The sequence below is a fragment of the Arvicola amphibius genome, chromosome X, assembly GCF_903992535.2.
Source record: "Arvicola amphibius chromosome X, mArvAmp1.2, whole genome shotgun sequence".
Taxonomy (NCBI): Eukaryota; Metazoa; Chordata; class Mammalia; order Rodentia; family Cricetidae; genus Arvicola; species Arvicola amphibius.
In genome coordinates this window covers 60,641,276-60,655,662 of record NC_052065.1, presented here as the reverse complement: position 1 = coordinate 60,655,662, position 14,387 = coordinate 60,641,276, and the positions used below count along the sequence as shown (strand labels likewise).

Sequence of the window (14,387 nt, the reverse complement as noted above, 5' to 3'; positions counted from 1 at the left end):
CATGCAGTCCCTCTGGTGCACTTTACAGAGGTGATCTCCAGGATAACATAGTCTCAAAACATAGCTTTGGGCACAATATCTGTGTTTTGATCTCATCTTAAAATGGAAGTAATGATACATACCATATAGGTTGGCTGTGAAAATGAAGTTCCGTCCATAAGAATGCTTAGGTACTTTAGGTGCATGACAGATAGCCAGCCTGTAATAAACACTGACTGCCGTTACTTTTATGTCAGCATTGTTATTGTTATGTTATTATTGTACCACTCATCTCACTGCTCTGCAGTTCTCTCCCCTATTAAGCATTCCTTATTGTCTTTGGACCCTAGTGACTAACCTACTCCAGCATTTTACTAAGTCGGAGTTACTAAGTGTTAAGGGAAAGATAGAAAGGTCAGCTGATTTGGGTCTGTGGCTTGGGTTTCCTGTGACCAAGCAGGATTATGGTGGAATAACAACCTCAAAGGCTCCCACTGCTATCTTTTTGACCAAGGATCTAATTGTGTGCTGTTTTCATTGTGTGCACAAGAGCTGCAAAGGATTGAGCAAGAATGGAGAATTAAATTGGGTTGAACTGAACTGGAGACAAACTATTTACATTCCTTTATTCATTGACTCGTGGGGTCAAGACTCAGACCCTTAAAGCAGCCATTACCTTCAACCCCCCAGCCCTTTGCCCCGCTGTATACCTTCCATTTGCCCTGACTCCACACTACCATGTTCCCCTCAAAACTGTTTCCACTGAAGCCCAGGAAGCAAAAGGAGTGCTGCAGGAAGAGGGGAAGGGGTGGAGAGGGGTTAGCACCTCCTTTCTTCCTTTGCTGAGATCAAAGCCAGTATGTTCCCTTGAAGGTCGGCTAGCCCCTTTCATCTCCTGCCCCACCTGCCTGGATGGGACTGCAGTGTGCCCATTTCCTTTTCTCCTGGAACTGGAGGGCAGTTCCAGGGTGGGGTCATGAGCTATTTCCAGTGCTAGCCAAATCCCTCCACCTCAATATCTTTTCTGTGTACCATGATCATGTTTCCCCTCCACCTCAACAATCAGTAAGAAGTTGCAAGTAACTATAAGGGAAGTCAGTTCCTCTGCTGGCACTAGGCTAACCCAATGGCTGAAGCAAGTGAGGAGGCCAGAAGACTTGGTCTGGAAGAAGGAACAGGCTCTTCTTTCTACGCCTCACCCCTGAGCACTTCGCCCCACATTCCTCAGAATCTAGAGGGGACAGAGTTAAGCAAGGGCCTCTTGCCCCCAGGAGAGAAGAATTCACATTTATCAGAGTCCTACTATATCCCAGGCTCCAGGTTGGGTCCTCTGATAGATATTATCTCCTAACAGCCCAAACAGGTCAGCATTTATCATCCCTGGGGTGGAAATGACGAAACAGAGATTAACAAGCTTACCCCAGGCACACAGCTAAATCCAGGTGCCAAATTCCAGCTGTCCCTGACCCCAACACCAGTGCTCACCCTGTCACGTTGTCTCCAAAGCCCAGGAAAGCTGTGCTGAGGTGACTCTGAATTATTGCACACAATTAACCAGACACCTAGGTAAACCCTTGACTCAACATACATCTAAGGGAAAACATTGGCAACTTGAGTTTGACTCTCTGGGCTGTGCAAAGAGAACATGACAGAGTTGGTAGTCTAGCAGAGAGGATCTAACAAGTGCAAACTTAGAACACAGGAACAGAGCCCGGCGGTGGTGGCGCACGCCTTTAATCCCAGCACTCGGGAGGCAGAGGCAGGCGGATCTCTGTGAGTTCGAGACCAGCCTGGTCTACAAGAGCTAGTTCCAGGACAGGCTCTAAAGCTGCAGAGAAACCCTGTCTCGAAAAACCAAAAAAAAAAAAAAAAAAAACCACACACAGGAACAGGGGCTTTAAATACAGCCTACGGTTTCAGTTGGCCTCACCCAAGCAAAACCTCCAAGACTGGAAGCAGCCAGCTGCCATGCATAACTGGCTTCCAGCACAGGGACTTTCTTAAACCATCTGAGTTGCCCCGAGGCCAAGAATAGTGCAATTTAGCAGGACCTGAGAAAGAGTATTTGATTGGCAAAGGTAGAGAGAAGTTTGGGAACCCAGTCTTGGCTGTTACCTGCAGTCAGTCAGTCTGCTTCAGCGAAGACTGGGTTTGTTTTGTTTTTTTTAATGACTCTGTCCAATGTGTGGCTCAATCAGTTAAAGCCAGGTGCAAATGAAGCCAGGATAAGAGGCTTAATCCTAGTAGAGCTGTTTTGTCACAGGCCAGGTAGGTCTGGCCCCAGCTGACCAAGTGGTTAGCTGCCCTGTGCTCTTTGCCAAAGGGGACTAAAGTGTGGGCAATCACAGTAGGCGTTCAAGTGAGAACGTGCTGTTCCAAACCGGTGTCTGCAGACAAGCAGCTTACAGGCTGCCTTGCTGACCAAGGAGCCGCGGTGTCAGCCTTGCACATGGAGACAGCAGTGGCTCCTTTTATATCTCGCCTAGGCACCCTGCCTCATATTTTTCTAGTGCTGTGATGCCAACGGTGTGGGTCTCCCTGAAGAGCTGCTTTGATGCAGCTGCCTGTATTCGGTGGCTCTAAGCCTGTCTTTCCATTCCCATGAGATGAGCACATCACTTGACACTCCTCAGGAGAAGAGGCCACCACACCTGTTTAAAGCCTTCTCTTCTACAGCTTGAAGTGAGGGGCCCTCCTTGGCTAAAAATAAATGCTTCTTCAGTTTCTTCAGCCATGATGGGAGGGGGTAGTTTCTGTATGTGTCCCCTACCGTACCCCAGGTAACCCTGTTTTTCTCTTTCATGTAGAGATTTGATAAAGACAATCTCTACTCAAGGTAGTTTCCCTCTCCATAATTTGTCGGGAATCACAGAGTAATCTCTCTGGCAAGGGCTGAATGCCTGTCCCTTTCTGGGTCAATTCACATACATGGCGTGAGAAGCATTGGCACAGTCTTGAGCCTTTTCCTTTCAATTGAATGTGTAGAGTATTCATTCTTCCATGGTATGCCAAAGCTATCTTCCCCATGAAATTAATCTCATGGATTCCACAAAGACACTGTTAGAATCTCCAGATTGTTCCCTAACATCTCCCACGGTGCCAGATGTATGTACAGCCAGACTCCTAACAAGGATAATGTAAATGACAGTAGCAATAACTGTGGGTTCTTTGAGTGGCATCAAAGTCACAGCATAGCAAGATCCCCGTTTCCATGCCTGCTATATATACTGCTTGAGGTTTTGTTTTATTTTGTTTTCGGGGAATTTGGATTCCCTGGTTTACTTACAACCTAACAATGTCACTATTGAAACACATCGTGTTAAGGACCATATGCTCTCTCTCCAGAGAGTGCACACAAATACTATTTCTGTTAAAAACACACACAAACACACATACACAAAACAGAAATCGTAGCTTTGCATATTTTCCCATTCAAAGACGGATCCCGTTTGAATGGTTCCCTTTGTCACAGAGTTTTTCCCCAAGTGGGCCCTAACAGAAGCTAAATCAGATATCGCGACTTACCAAAGGTCACAAGGGGTCATCTAGTGAGCTAGAAATAGAACCCACAAGCTTTTATTTTGATTCTTTGACTTTAAAAACATAAATTTCACTATAAAGAAAAAAAAACTTAGAATCTTAGTAGACTTACTTGCCATTCCTGGAGCAAGGAATCCAAGGCAACAAAAGCTAATGAATGGGCTGTGAGGGCAAGAGATTACTAAAACTCTGCCTGCCTTCAGAGAGTTCTTGACAGTGGAGAGAGGGGAGGGTAGTCACTGTTGAAAAGTCTCTATCCAATGCATATGAATACCTAGAGGACCCTTCATGCAGCTGCCACCATGACCTGCATATGACATGCAAGCCAGCACTGTCTATCTGAAAGGGGGGGGGGGGCGTAAGAGAGGCACCGGCAGAATGCTCTGGCGGTTGGCAGAGAACGAAGGACAGCTTTATGAAGGAGGTGACATTTGAGCTGTGCCTGGAAGGTGGGGAGGTTTTTCCACAGGCAGCACGGATTGGGGGTGCAAAAAAGCCATGAGTTCTAAGTAAGAACAAAGCCTGGAGAGAGCTCAGTGAGCTAGCGTGCTAGAGCGTGAAGAGCTATGGTTGGAGCAAAGCAGCTGAAGCCTAAGCAGAGGGGCCCTTGACAACAAGCTCCCAAATTTCATTGTGGCTGTCACCGAAGGGCTGAATGAGTGAGCACCGTGATGGACAGAACTTCCTGCCACATCATGCCACTCTGCCCTTAGAGGCTGCCCTGGCCTTGTCAGGAATGGTGAGTTTCGTTCGATTGTCCTGTTTGTATGTGGTTTGGTTTGGACGCTTTATGTGGTTTTGTTTGGTTTTTAGCCTTTCTCTTTTTCTTACAGTTTTTCACAGCATATGGTCCTGATTATGTGCTGGAAATCACGCCAAGCTGCCGGCCAGACCGCAATGAGCCCCAGCGAATCCAGCAAATCCTCAACTACATCAAAGGTGAGCGCCACCCTCCAGTCCTGCCCTCCTTATTCCACCCAGTGTGTGGTGGCCTGCCGCTGGGGGCTTCCTCAAATACCATTTGTCTTTTGGCAACTAATCATTCCACTTCTTGGAAAGGAATCCTCTTTTTGGCCTGACATCTTGTAGCTTGAATTCTACACAAGCCACTCTGGTTGAGATTGTCACTTGGCTGGCTAATGTCACCTTCGGAAGAACAAAAGGTTCAGCTTTAAGACACTTCCAAGGAAAAATCAGTTCTAAAATATTCTGAGAGCCTTTTTCTTTGAAAAGGCCAACAGTAAAACCATCTTTAAGGGCTAGGGTCATGCGGCTCAGGGGCAGAGCATTTGCCTGCCATACTATCTCCAACACTAGGAAAAAGCAGAGCAAAACAGAAAAACTCTTTAAGTTTAGGGACGTTCAAGTGAATTTAAACTTGAGGGGTTGAGATAGCGAAGGAATTTCTCCCCCAGACATTCTCTTACAGCATGGTCTAGGAGAGCAATGCGAGTCTATGAAAGTCCAGTGATTAATCAGGAGTGGAGCTGCTGCCCTCTACCCCTCCCCCAAGTTATTCTGCCCCCAGGCTAGAGAGGAATGGTATCAGGCTCTACAGTCCACCAGCTGAGGTCCTTCCCTCAGCTTTGCTTTAGAGCGCCCCTCACTGCTTCTCAGTTGCTTCTTTAAGACTTGCTTCTCATCTATCGTTTGTTTTACATATTTATAACAATCATTTTTCTGTTAACTGAGAGAAAGTGTGTGTGTGTGTGTGTGTGTGTGTGTATATGCGTGTTTGTGTTTGAATCTTATTTGCAGAGTTAAGAGGTCATAAATATCATATTGCCTGTCCCAAAGAGTGAAATTCTCTTGTTTATTCATAAGATGACAACGATGGTGCCAGATCTCCCACTTCTGACTCCTCCTGGGAGTGTAATAATGTCTGAAGAGGCCAGCTAAAAGCTGGGGTTCGTCTAAGGGAGTGTGCCATAGTCTGAGGGTCTTCGCTGTAGGCTGTGTTCACTAGCAGAGTGTACTTGGTGACAACAGCAAAGCCTGTGGTAAGGACTATATTTCCTAGGCTCTTTTGACCTGAGAAAAATTTCTGTGCTAATGAGCCTTAGACCCTCAGTTATGCTCATAGCTCTTTGCCTCTTGTAAGGTCCTGTAACCCAACCTTCTTCTGCCTCTACTGTTTGAAATCACCTTCCTCTGATCTCCCAATGGCAGCTACCAATTCTATACGCCCTTACTGTCTATCAATCTTCCTCCCTTCTCCAGTCTTTTTTGTTTTTTTTCGTTTTTTGCTTTTCTTTTGTTTTCTTTATTTTTTCAAGACAGGGTTTCTCTGTAGCTTTGGAGCCTGTCGTGGAACTAGCTCTTGTAGACCAGGCTGGCCTCGAACTCACAAAGATCCACCTGCCTCTGTCTCCCGGGTGCTGGGATTAAAGGTGTGCGCCACCACCGCCTGGCCCTTCTCTAGTCATTAAGGCTTCTAAATTCCTTCTGTTGCTGACTCTTCTCACTGTGCTACAATCTGGATGGAGACTGGAGATCTGCGCCCTTCCCCCTGGTTTCCCTCTGCTCCTCTGATCCAGAAAACGGTCCCCAATTTCTAAGACTGAATCTGGACTAATTTCTCTTGTTACTCTTTCTCCTGCCTTACCATTTTCCTATCCAGGCTCTAAATTCTGGGAGCACCCAGACAAAGCACTAAAAACAGAAAACACACACACACACGCACGCACACACTACCAGAGTTCCCTGCTCCTACCTCAGCTGTGTGCGTGCATGTGTGCCCTGGCCTCCCCGCACACACTCCCAGGTACGTCACTCCAGACCATTTGCTGCTGTGGAAACGAAATGACAAACAAGAGAAGATGTGAGAAAGGTAATGTAGATGAGCTAGGAAAGGAAGCTGAGTGAGGAGTAGGTGAGGGTGAATCGAGATAAAAAGTGATGCTAAGGGTTAGTTAAAACAAGAATAATACAGTCCAGAGGACACGGAAGTCACATTTTTGAACGGTATTAGCCAATGAAAGCAGTATTGGGATAATAACACAATGAACTTCAGCAGGGAGAAAGCATCTGATCCAGGAACTGGGTTCTCAAAAGGGGCTGCGTGCAAGCAAAACGAGATGTGGCTTTAACAGCATTCTGTCTAAAAGAGAATTAGAGACAGTCATTGACACAGAGTTCGGTATGAGTCACCGGGTCAAGGTGGCCTCCAGAGATGCTAATGCAGTATCGACCCCACTTTAAAAGGGCTCTAGACAAATAGGGACAGTGTTGCAGGAGGTCAGCCAGTCTGGGGGAGAAATTGGAGCCCAAGCTCTAAGAGGTCTGCTTAGAGGAGCTGGGGCTTTCTGGAGAAGAGAAAACTCTAGGGGGGACATCAACCCTGCCTCATGTCTCTTGACAGCGAGGCTGTCAAGAACAGGGACTAACTGGAGGGAGGGCACAGGGGTGGACTCATGGATGGATGTCATAAAAGGACTGATTTTCATTCAGAAGCAGGAGGAGTTTGCAACGATTAGAGCTATCTAAATTGGAACAGGGTGTCCAGAAGAGAATGAGGGCTGTCATTAGAGATGGAGGGAGGGGGGTAGAGGATGACTTGGCTAGAAGGGCCCCTGCCTTGGGAGAGGGCTCCTTCGGATGCTAAGATCCAGGACATTCTACATTGCAACCAGCATAGAGAGAATGAAAAGGATCTAGTGAGAGCTTAGGCTGGCTGATGAGTCACTGTGTTGGGTTGGGAGGGAATGCTGAGTGGAGGAAAGAGCTGACATGGAGAGGCGAAGTCAATAGGAATAGGTGACAAGGAACCAGGAAGGTGGGCGGCAAGGACAGTGACTATAGAATACCAGAAGTGTTCAGATTTTCTTCACTGTTCTGTCCCTGATACAGCGTCTTTGTGTCCCTAGCCGTGCAAATTAACAAAGCACAGGAATCCAGAACTGAAAAGAAAATGCATCTCAGCCTAGAAGAATTGAGGCTAGAAAGAAATCTAAATGCTGTTCAAAATGGCCAAGCTAACTGCTATACTGATACTGTGCCCCTCAGCCTAGTGACGCAGGCTGCCATCAGATAGTGTGTTGCCATGACAATGGTCAGTGTGGAAAGGCTTTTGAGTTTTCTGTATTCTGAAAGATTTCCTTAACCTGTCTTCAAGACTGTCATTTGTTCTTGCATATAAAAAACCTCAGTGATGCTGGCTGATCCTCACTGTGCCTCCCCCATCCCATTAAAAACCAAGAGCAGGGTACAGGTCCCGGGCTGATTAGGGAAGGTGAGAAACCATGGAGGGGGTGGGGGGAGTAGACGGATTCAGCAGCTTTGCAAGGGAATTTATCCCCAGCATGTCTGTCTAGTTGAACTTGGTCAGCCTTGGGTGGTTTTTTTTTTGTTTGTTTGTTTGGTTGGTTGGTTGGTTTGGTTTGCTTTGGTTTTTCTGTTTTCTCACTATAGCACTTAGAAACATAAATAATGAGATTTTAGCCTATTGGAACTCAAAGCCCAGAAGATTACTCTTTACTGAGGTACGTGCATTCTACATACCACAGGGGAACTGCAGGCAGAAGCAAATGTAGATTGCACCTAGCCCATCTTTTCTGCCCCTCAGTTCTAATGAAAGAAAGAAAAAAGACAAAAATAAAAAAAGAGAGTCAACTTAAGTTACTCACTTTAGACCCAGCACAGAAAAGGTCTGTTTGCTTGACCTTCTTGTGCCAGTGAACATCCTAAAGGCCTACTTCACTGCTCCCAAGGAAGTTCACATTAGAGAGTGCATGACTGAACATAGCTCATGACTGCTAGTGTGAAATCGCCCTTGCCCCATCTCCACATGCTTGGAGTTGTTTGCCTTTCCTCTGGTTAACATACTCCAGAGGAATTAGCTCATAGTGAACCATCCAGAGTTGGAACAGTGCTGATGTGATCAGTCCCTAGAGGGGCCCAGCTAGCTCTGCACGGGGGAAATGGGCTAGAGGTAGGAGCTTTGCTGCACTGTCGTACCAATGGCTTCTGAAGCAAGTAGGGGCCACCTGGGGCCCTGAGCTTCGTGTTTCAGCCAGATTCAAAGGGCTGCAAAGAGAGGAGGGTGCACTATGCTCTTGTATGTGGGGGGAATTAACACTGGAGGTTTCAACACATGCTTAGGGTTCCCAGAACTTGTCTTGAGATACAGGAAAAAAAATGAGTGGGATCAAGAGAAAAAGAGGAAGAAGGGGAGAGGAGGAATGTATGAGAGGGAAAAACAAGGACTTGGGACACCGGCCCTTTCCCCTGCCGAAGAGAACAGCCGCCTCTGCAGGGCAGGCTGGGGAGGGACCACCAGACTGGTCTAAGTGTGCAGAGAGAAGGCACAGGTGAAATAATAAGAATAATGGCTACTACGTCTTTTCTAGATGAGGAAACCAAGGCTCAGGGAGAATAAGTGACTTAGTCAAGCTCCCTTCGTTCAGCAAGTTCTTACTAAGCACTTCAGTGTGAGTCACATTATGCTATGAGGGCTAGCACAGACATTTAAACCCAGGGCTGTCTTAGTGGGAACTTAGGAGTCAGTCTCTGGCCTTTTTGGTTCCCCTCCTCCACTCGGCACGGCACTGCCCTGTCAACTCTACTGGCCATGCCTGTGTGCTTTATCCAGTGGCCCCACCCCCAGTAAACCCGGCTCAGTGCACACTGCTTACCCTACTCCTTCCGTGCAGCTGATCCACAGCACCCGAAATCGCGCGTCTCCCTAGAAACAAGAGGAAAATGTCTATGAGCAGCCCCGAAAGTTCTGACCCCTGAGCCATGCCTTTTAGTGCTCCCCGGACCTCCACCCACACCATGCCTCCATCAGCTTCACCAAGCTGAACTCTGGAGCTTTGAACTCCATTCTGAGCTAAGTAGAGAAGGACAGGGGACAGAAGGAGCTAGCTCCACAGCTGCTTCCCCCTCCAGTGTGCTGTGGTGGCCAGCTCTAGTCTGCTGTTTACAGCTCCACGGCCTCATACTGAGACCCTTTGCACATCTGCTGCTAATAGCCTTCGGAGAGCTAGAGTATAAGGGATCAAGGAAAACGCACCCCGTGTTCAGCCTGAACCCATCTATGGGTTGGCAATGAGGCTCAGACTTTAAGGACTGCTGGAGCCCTCAGCTCAAAGCAGTTCAGCTCTGCCTGAAGAGACACTACCCCAAAGAAATAAGGCTTCCCCACACACCCATTCTTGCTGCCCTGTAGCAGGAAGAGGGGGTTGGAGGCAGAGTTGATTCCAAGGATAGACTGAGCATTTGCATTCCAGTTTCTTGGAAGGACTTTGGAACAGGATTGGTTGAAATCCTGAGCCAGTTTGTCTGGTTTTAAGTAAAGATCTCTGCCATCTAGACCTTATCTCCCCTTCCCGCTCCCTCCCCGCCCCCACCGTTCTTTCTTCTCCAGGAGCTGGCCACCTGCTTGCGCTTTCCCACTGAGCAGACTCCTCTCCTTACTTCACTAAAGAATATAAGAAAGGGAAGGTTTATTGTGGGTTTTGTTGCGAAATAAGTTACAAAAATGGCATGCAAAAATTTTCAAATTCTAAAAAAAAAGGAGGCTGATCCCCAAAGTCACAATAAATTAGCAGTTTAAATTCAATATGCAATGAAATGAAGGCCATTGGCAGATTACTTATGAAAACTGGAGATTTCTACCTAAAACCATGAAGGAAGAACTAACTGCAAGCGTATCACACACTCATTGTGCTGGGTATTTCACATATACTAACTCATGTTATGTCCTTATGGGGCAGGAGACTGATAACCATGGGCACAGTACAACATGCTTGTGATCACGTAACACCAAGTGGCGAACACTCTGAATTTGAATCCAGGCCTGGGGGCTGGCCTCTACTTTGATACCAGTGCCTTGTTGTCCCTACCAATCATCTCCCACCTGCTTTTTCCCATCGCTCTTTATAATCCCTTCCTATCCTTCATGGGCTCCCAAAATGCATCCTGAACCCATTAAATTTTGAGAGGTACAATTCTGCCTTCACTTTAAAGCTCAACCCAATCAAGTTATTTTTGAACCTCCCACGGTGTCATGAGCTCTAGAGGTGACTGAAGACATGATCTCTGTGTCCGGTGAATAACTGAGAAACCTGGAGGACGACACAAAACCGGAGCCCCTGGGGTGGATGTGGCTATCCTGGGCTGACACTGCATAGGAGCCGCTGAGAGTAGAACTTGAGGGAGTTGACTTCCTGGAGGCTGGAGGGTTGGAGTAGCGCAGAGGACAGAGGTAATGTTCTGCAAGGGACTCTCAGAAGCGTGAGGACAGAGCTGGCTGCCCTGGATTTCAGGCTGAATAGTCTAGATCACATACAGAAGAAGTGGGAGCCATTGCAGTTCTGGAATTGAGGATATAACATGATATCGTCACGCTCGAGATGGATCGTGATGGTGTGGTCTAAAGGTGGACCTGAGTGAACGGGGACGAGTGCTGAGAAGTGCGGTGGAAAGAGCGTCACTAGTCCTTGAGGTCCATCATTTATAGAGAGAGGATGGAGGATAAGGGGCAAAGGACAATGGCTCTGGGGTTTCCTAGATAAGCACAAACTAGGACTTAGTAGCTGCCAGTACAGGAGGCCTAGTTTTACACACACACACATGCTTAAAATACCTTATTCTGTTCATAACAGATTCTGTTTCGATATACTGAATTTGAGGTATAATGTTAATTCCATCTAGTGTTTTTATATGGAAAAACTTGTTGCAGCCAACTACAAAGAAAAATTTTGGAAATAATTTGGTAAGACAAGTATTACTATATGTTAAGTAAAGAAAACTCAAAATGGTTTAATGCCATCAAGTCTCGATTATATATATATATATATATATGTATGTATATGTATGAATATATGCATGTAGATATATATGTATAATGAATTTATAAGTACGTAGCTATGCACAGAAAAAACATTCAAAAGAAATGATAGCAGTAGTTATCTTCAGTACTAACTTTTTGAGACAGTGTTTCACTGCTTAGCCCAGGCTGGCCTCAAACTCATGATCCTCCTGCCTCAGCCTCTGTAGTGCGGCAAGTACCACAATACCCAGCTATCATCATCTTCAATGATACTTTGCCAAAGTATTTTAACAGTAGTTATGAAGGATTAAAATTATGGATAATTTTTTCTTTTTATTCTTTTTCTATATTTTATTCTTTTTATTCTTTTTCTATATTTTTCAAAGTTTCTAACATAAATATATATATTGCCTCCCAGTCAGAAAAGAAGTAACATGTTGTTTGTTTAAAGAAAAAGACAGTGAGAACTGGGGAGGCAGCTCAGTAGCAGAGCAGCTAGCTATGTAGCCTTCCAAAAAGTCAACAAAACTTTAAACCTTAATTTAGATCCTATTTTCCAGTTCCAGATTATAAAATATGGCTACCTTTCCAAGACTTGTCAGGGGGAATGGTTTAAATACTCCATTTTCTTTAGGTACCTCTAGGAATTCTAGGGCATTCCATTTACCTCAAAAAACAGATCATCCTTTGTCTGATGATGTAAATCCTGTTTTTTCCTCTTTTGTCCTGGGTAGGAAATCCAAATGTGTCCTTTTCCAAAGTGCCTGTACCCCCTAAAGCAGCTATTTCAGTCTCTCTGGGTTTTGTCTTCTAATCACCTGATCCTCTGTGGTCGTGAGTGCAATAGCTACATAATATGTCCTACAATCAAGTAGAATGACTGCTCATAGTTTCTTCTCAAAATCACTCCAGATAAAGGCCAGGTGTTGTGGCGTACATCTGCAGTCCCAGCGCTCATGAGCCTGAGGCAGAAGTGTTGATGGTACGCTGCCAGCATTTGCTTTATAGTGAGACCATGTCTCAAAAAAGTAATTAGGGCTGGTCAAATGGCCCCGTAGGTTAAGATTCTTGCCACTGAGCCTGATGACCTGAGTTCAGTCCTCGTGACCCATGTGTCTACTAAATGGGAGGACTGATTTCTGCAAGTAATCCTGACCTCCACCCACACGTATGTGTGCATACACACACTAGATAAATAAATGTAAACAAAAATTAAGCAGAATTAGTTATTTTGCTTTTCCATGTGAACTTTGGAATAACCTTGTGTAATTCTATAAAGTGATTTTGATAAGATTTAGAAAGAACTTGTGTTAAAGCTTATATTTCTTTTGGATATAATTGACATCTATGTTGTTCTCCAACCTATAAATATAGCCTGTCTCAACTTTGAAATTTAGGCTTTCTTCCTTTTTGTTAATTTTGAAGTGCTGAAGATTGAACTTTATGCATCTTTTATGTATGCTAGAGCAACCACTTGACCTCCAAGCTACATCTTCAGCCATTTTCAAGTTTGGTTTTTTTTTTTTTAATTTTGAGACAGAATATTACTAGGTCACCCAAGGAGGCCGTGAGTTTCAATCCCCCTGCCTCAATCTCACACACACCTGGGATTACAGGTGTAAGCCGCCATACACAGCTATATTTTTATTTCCTTCATTAACATTTTGTAACATATAGTAAAAATATCAATCTACCAAGATACAGCAATCCAAACTGTGTATGTGTCACACATCAGTGTATTAAAATGCACGCAGAAAAACTGATACAGTTGTACAAGGAAATAGAAGATTCATCGCTGAGGCTGAGAAGATAACCCAGCAGTAGAGTGCTTGCCTAGCATGTGCAAGGTCTTAGCTCAACCCTCATTTTAGCAAAGAAAAGAAAAGTCCACAATTAGAGACTTCAGCATCCCTTTCTCATCAATAGACAGAAAAGAGCTAGGATCTAGAAGGGTTCAGCAGTGCTACCAATCAATAGCTGTAGCTGACATTTACAGGCTACTCCAAACGACAGAATACACGCATTTCTTAAGTTTTAAAGGAACATATAACAAGATAGGACCATATGCTCTGCCATAAAACTAATCTCAACCAACTGAGCATAATTGAAATTACGTAGAATGTATTTTCTAACCATAATAGTATCCGCATAGAAATTATAAGCCTCTTGCTAAAGAAAACCTCAGACCTACGTAGCTTCACTAGATAATACTAATTCTACTGAAATGAAGAATTAACACCAATTCTATATTATCTCTCACAAAAAAATAGAAAAGAAAAATCTGGTTGTGGCTGCTGTCGTTTGTGCTTTTTGAGAAAAGTGCTCTCTGTCTCTGTGTGAGCATGTGTCTATGTGTAGACGGCCATGTATGAGAGTGCAGGCACATATGTAGGTCAGAGGACACCTTGTTTGAGACAGTGTCTCTGTTCATTGCTGCATATGTCAGGCTAGCTGGCCTTTGAGTTTCCAGGCCTTCAGCCTCTGCTCCCTCCACCTCACAGTAGGAGCCTTGGGATTTCAGATGTATGCTACCACAGATTCTGGGGATTTGAACTGGAGTTCTCGTGACTGGGGTAAGTGCCTTACACAATGAGCCTTCTTCTCTCTGGCCCGACAGGTTTTGCTATGCAGTCCTGGCTGTCCTGGAACTCTCTATGTAGACTAGACTAACCTGAAATTTGTGGTAATCCTCTTGCCTCTGCCTCTTCAGTGTTTACTTCAAAGGCATATGCCACTACATCTCCCTGCCTCAACAGGGGAAAATCTTAAAAAAAAATTAATCCCCAAAGTATGCACTGCTATATGATACTGAATGATGAAATGGAATGTTTTCCCTCTAAGCTCCAGACCAAGGCAATTTTGCCACTCTTATTCAAGATAGTACTGGAATTCCTAGCCAACACAATAAGGTAAGAAAAAGGAAATTCATAAAAAATATCTATCAGAAAGGGAGGAAATAACATTATTTCTATTTTATTATGAATGGTGGCTTATGTCAAAAATCTAAAAAAATTTATCAAGAAAATACCTAGAACCTTAAAAAATATAAGTTCATTCAATCTTTAAAAAAAAGTATTAAGCTGGGCGGTGGTGG

General features: G+C 44.9%; 1 protein-coding gene across 2 annotated transcripts in view; it reads left to right on the top strand.

The window, feature by feature from the left end:
• Hdac8 (histone deacetylase 8) overlaps positions 1-14,387 on the top strand; it is a 221,479-nt gene that overhangs the window by 194,108 nt on the left and 12,984 nt on the right. For both annotated transcript variants that reach the window (XM_038316926.1, XM_038316927.1), the window contains one exon: positions 4,353-4,458. In XM_038316926.1, coding sequence (XP_038172854.1) covers positions 4,353-4,458 — 106 coding nt within the window. The remainder of the gene's footprint in view (positions 1-4,352; positions 4,459-14,387) is intronic.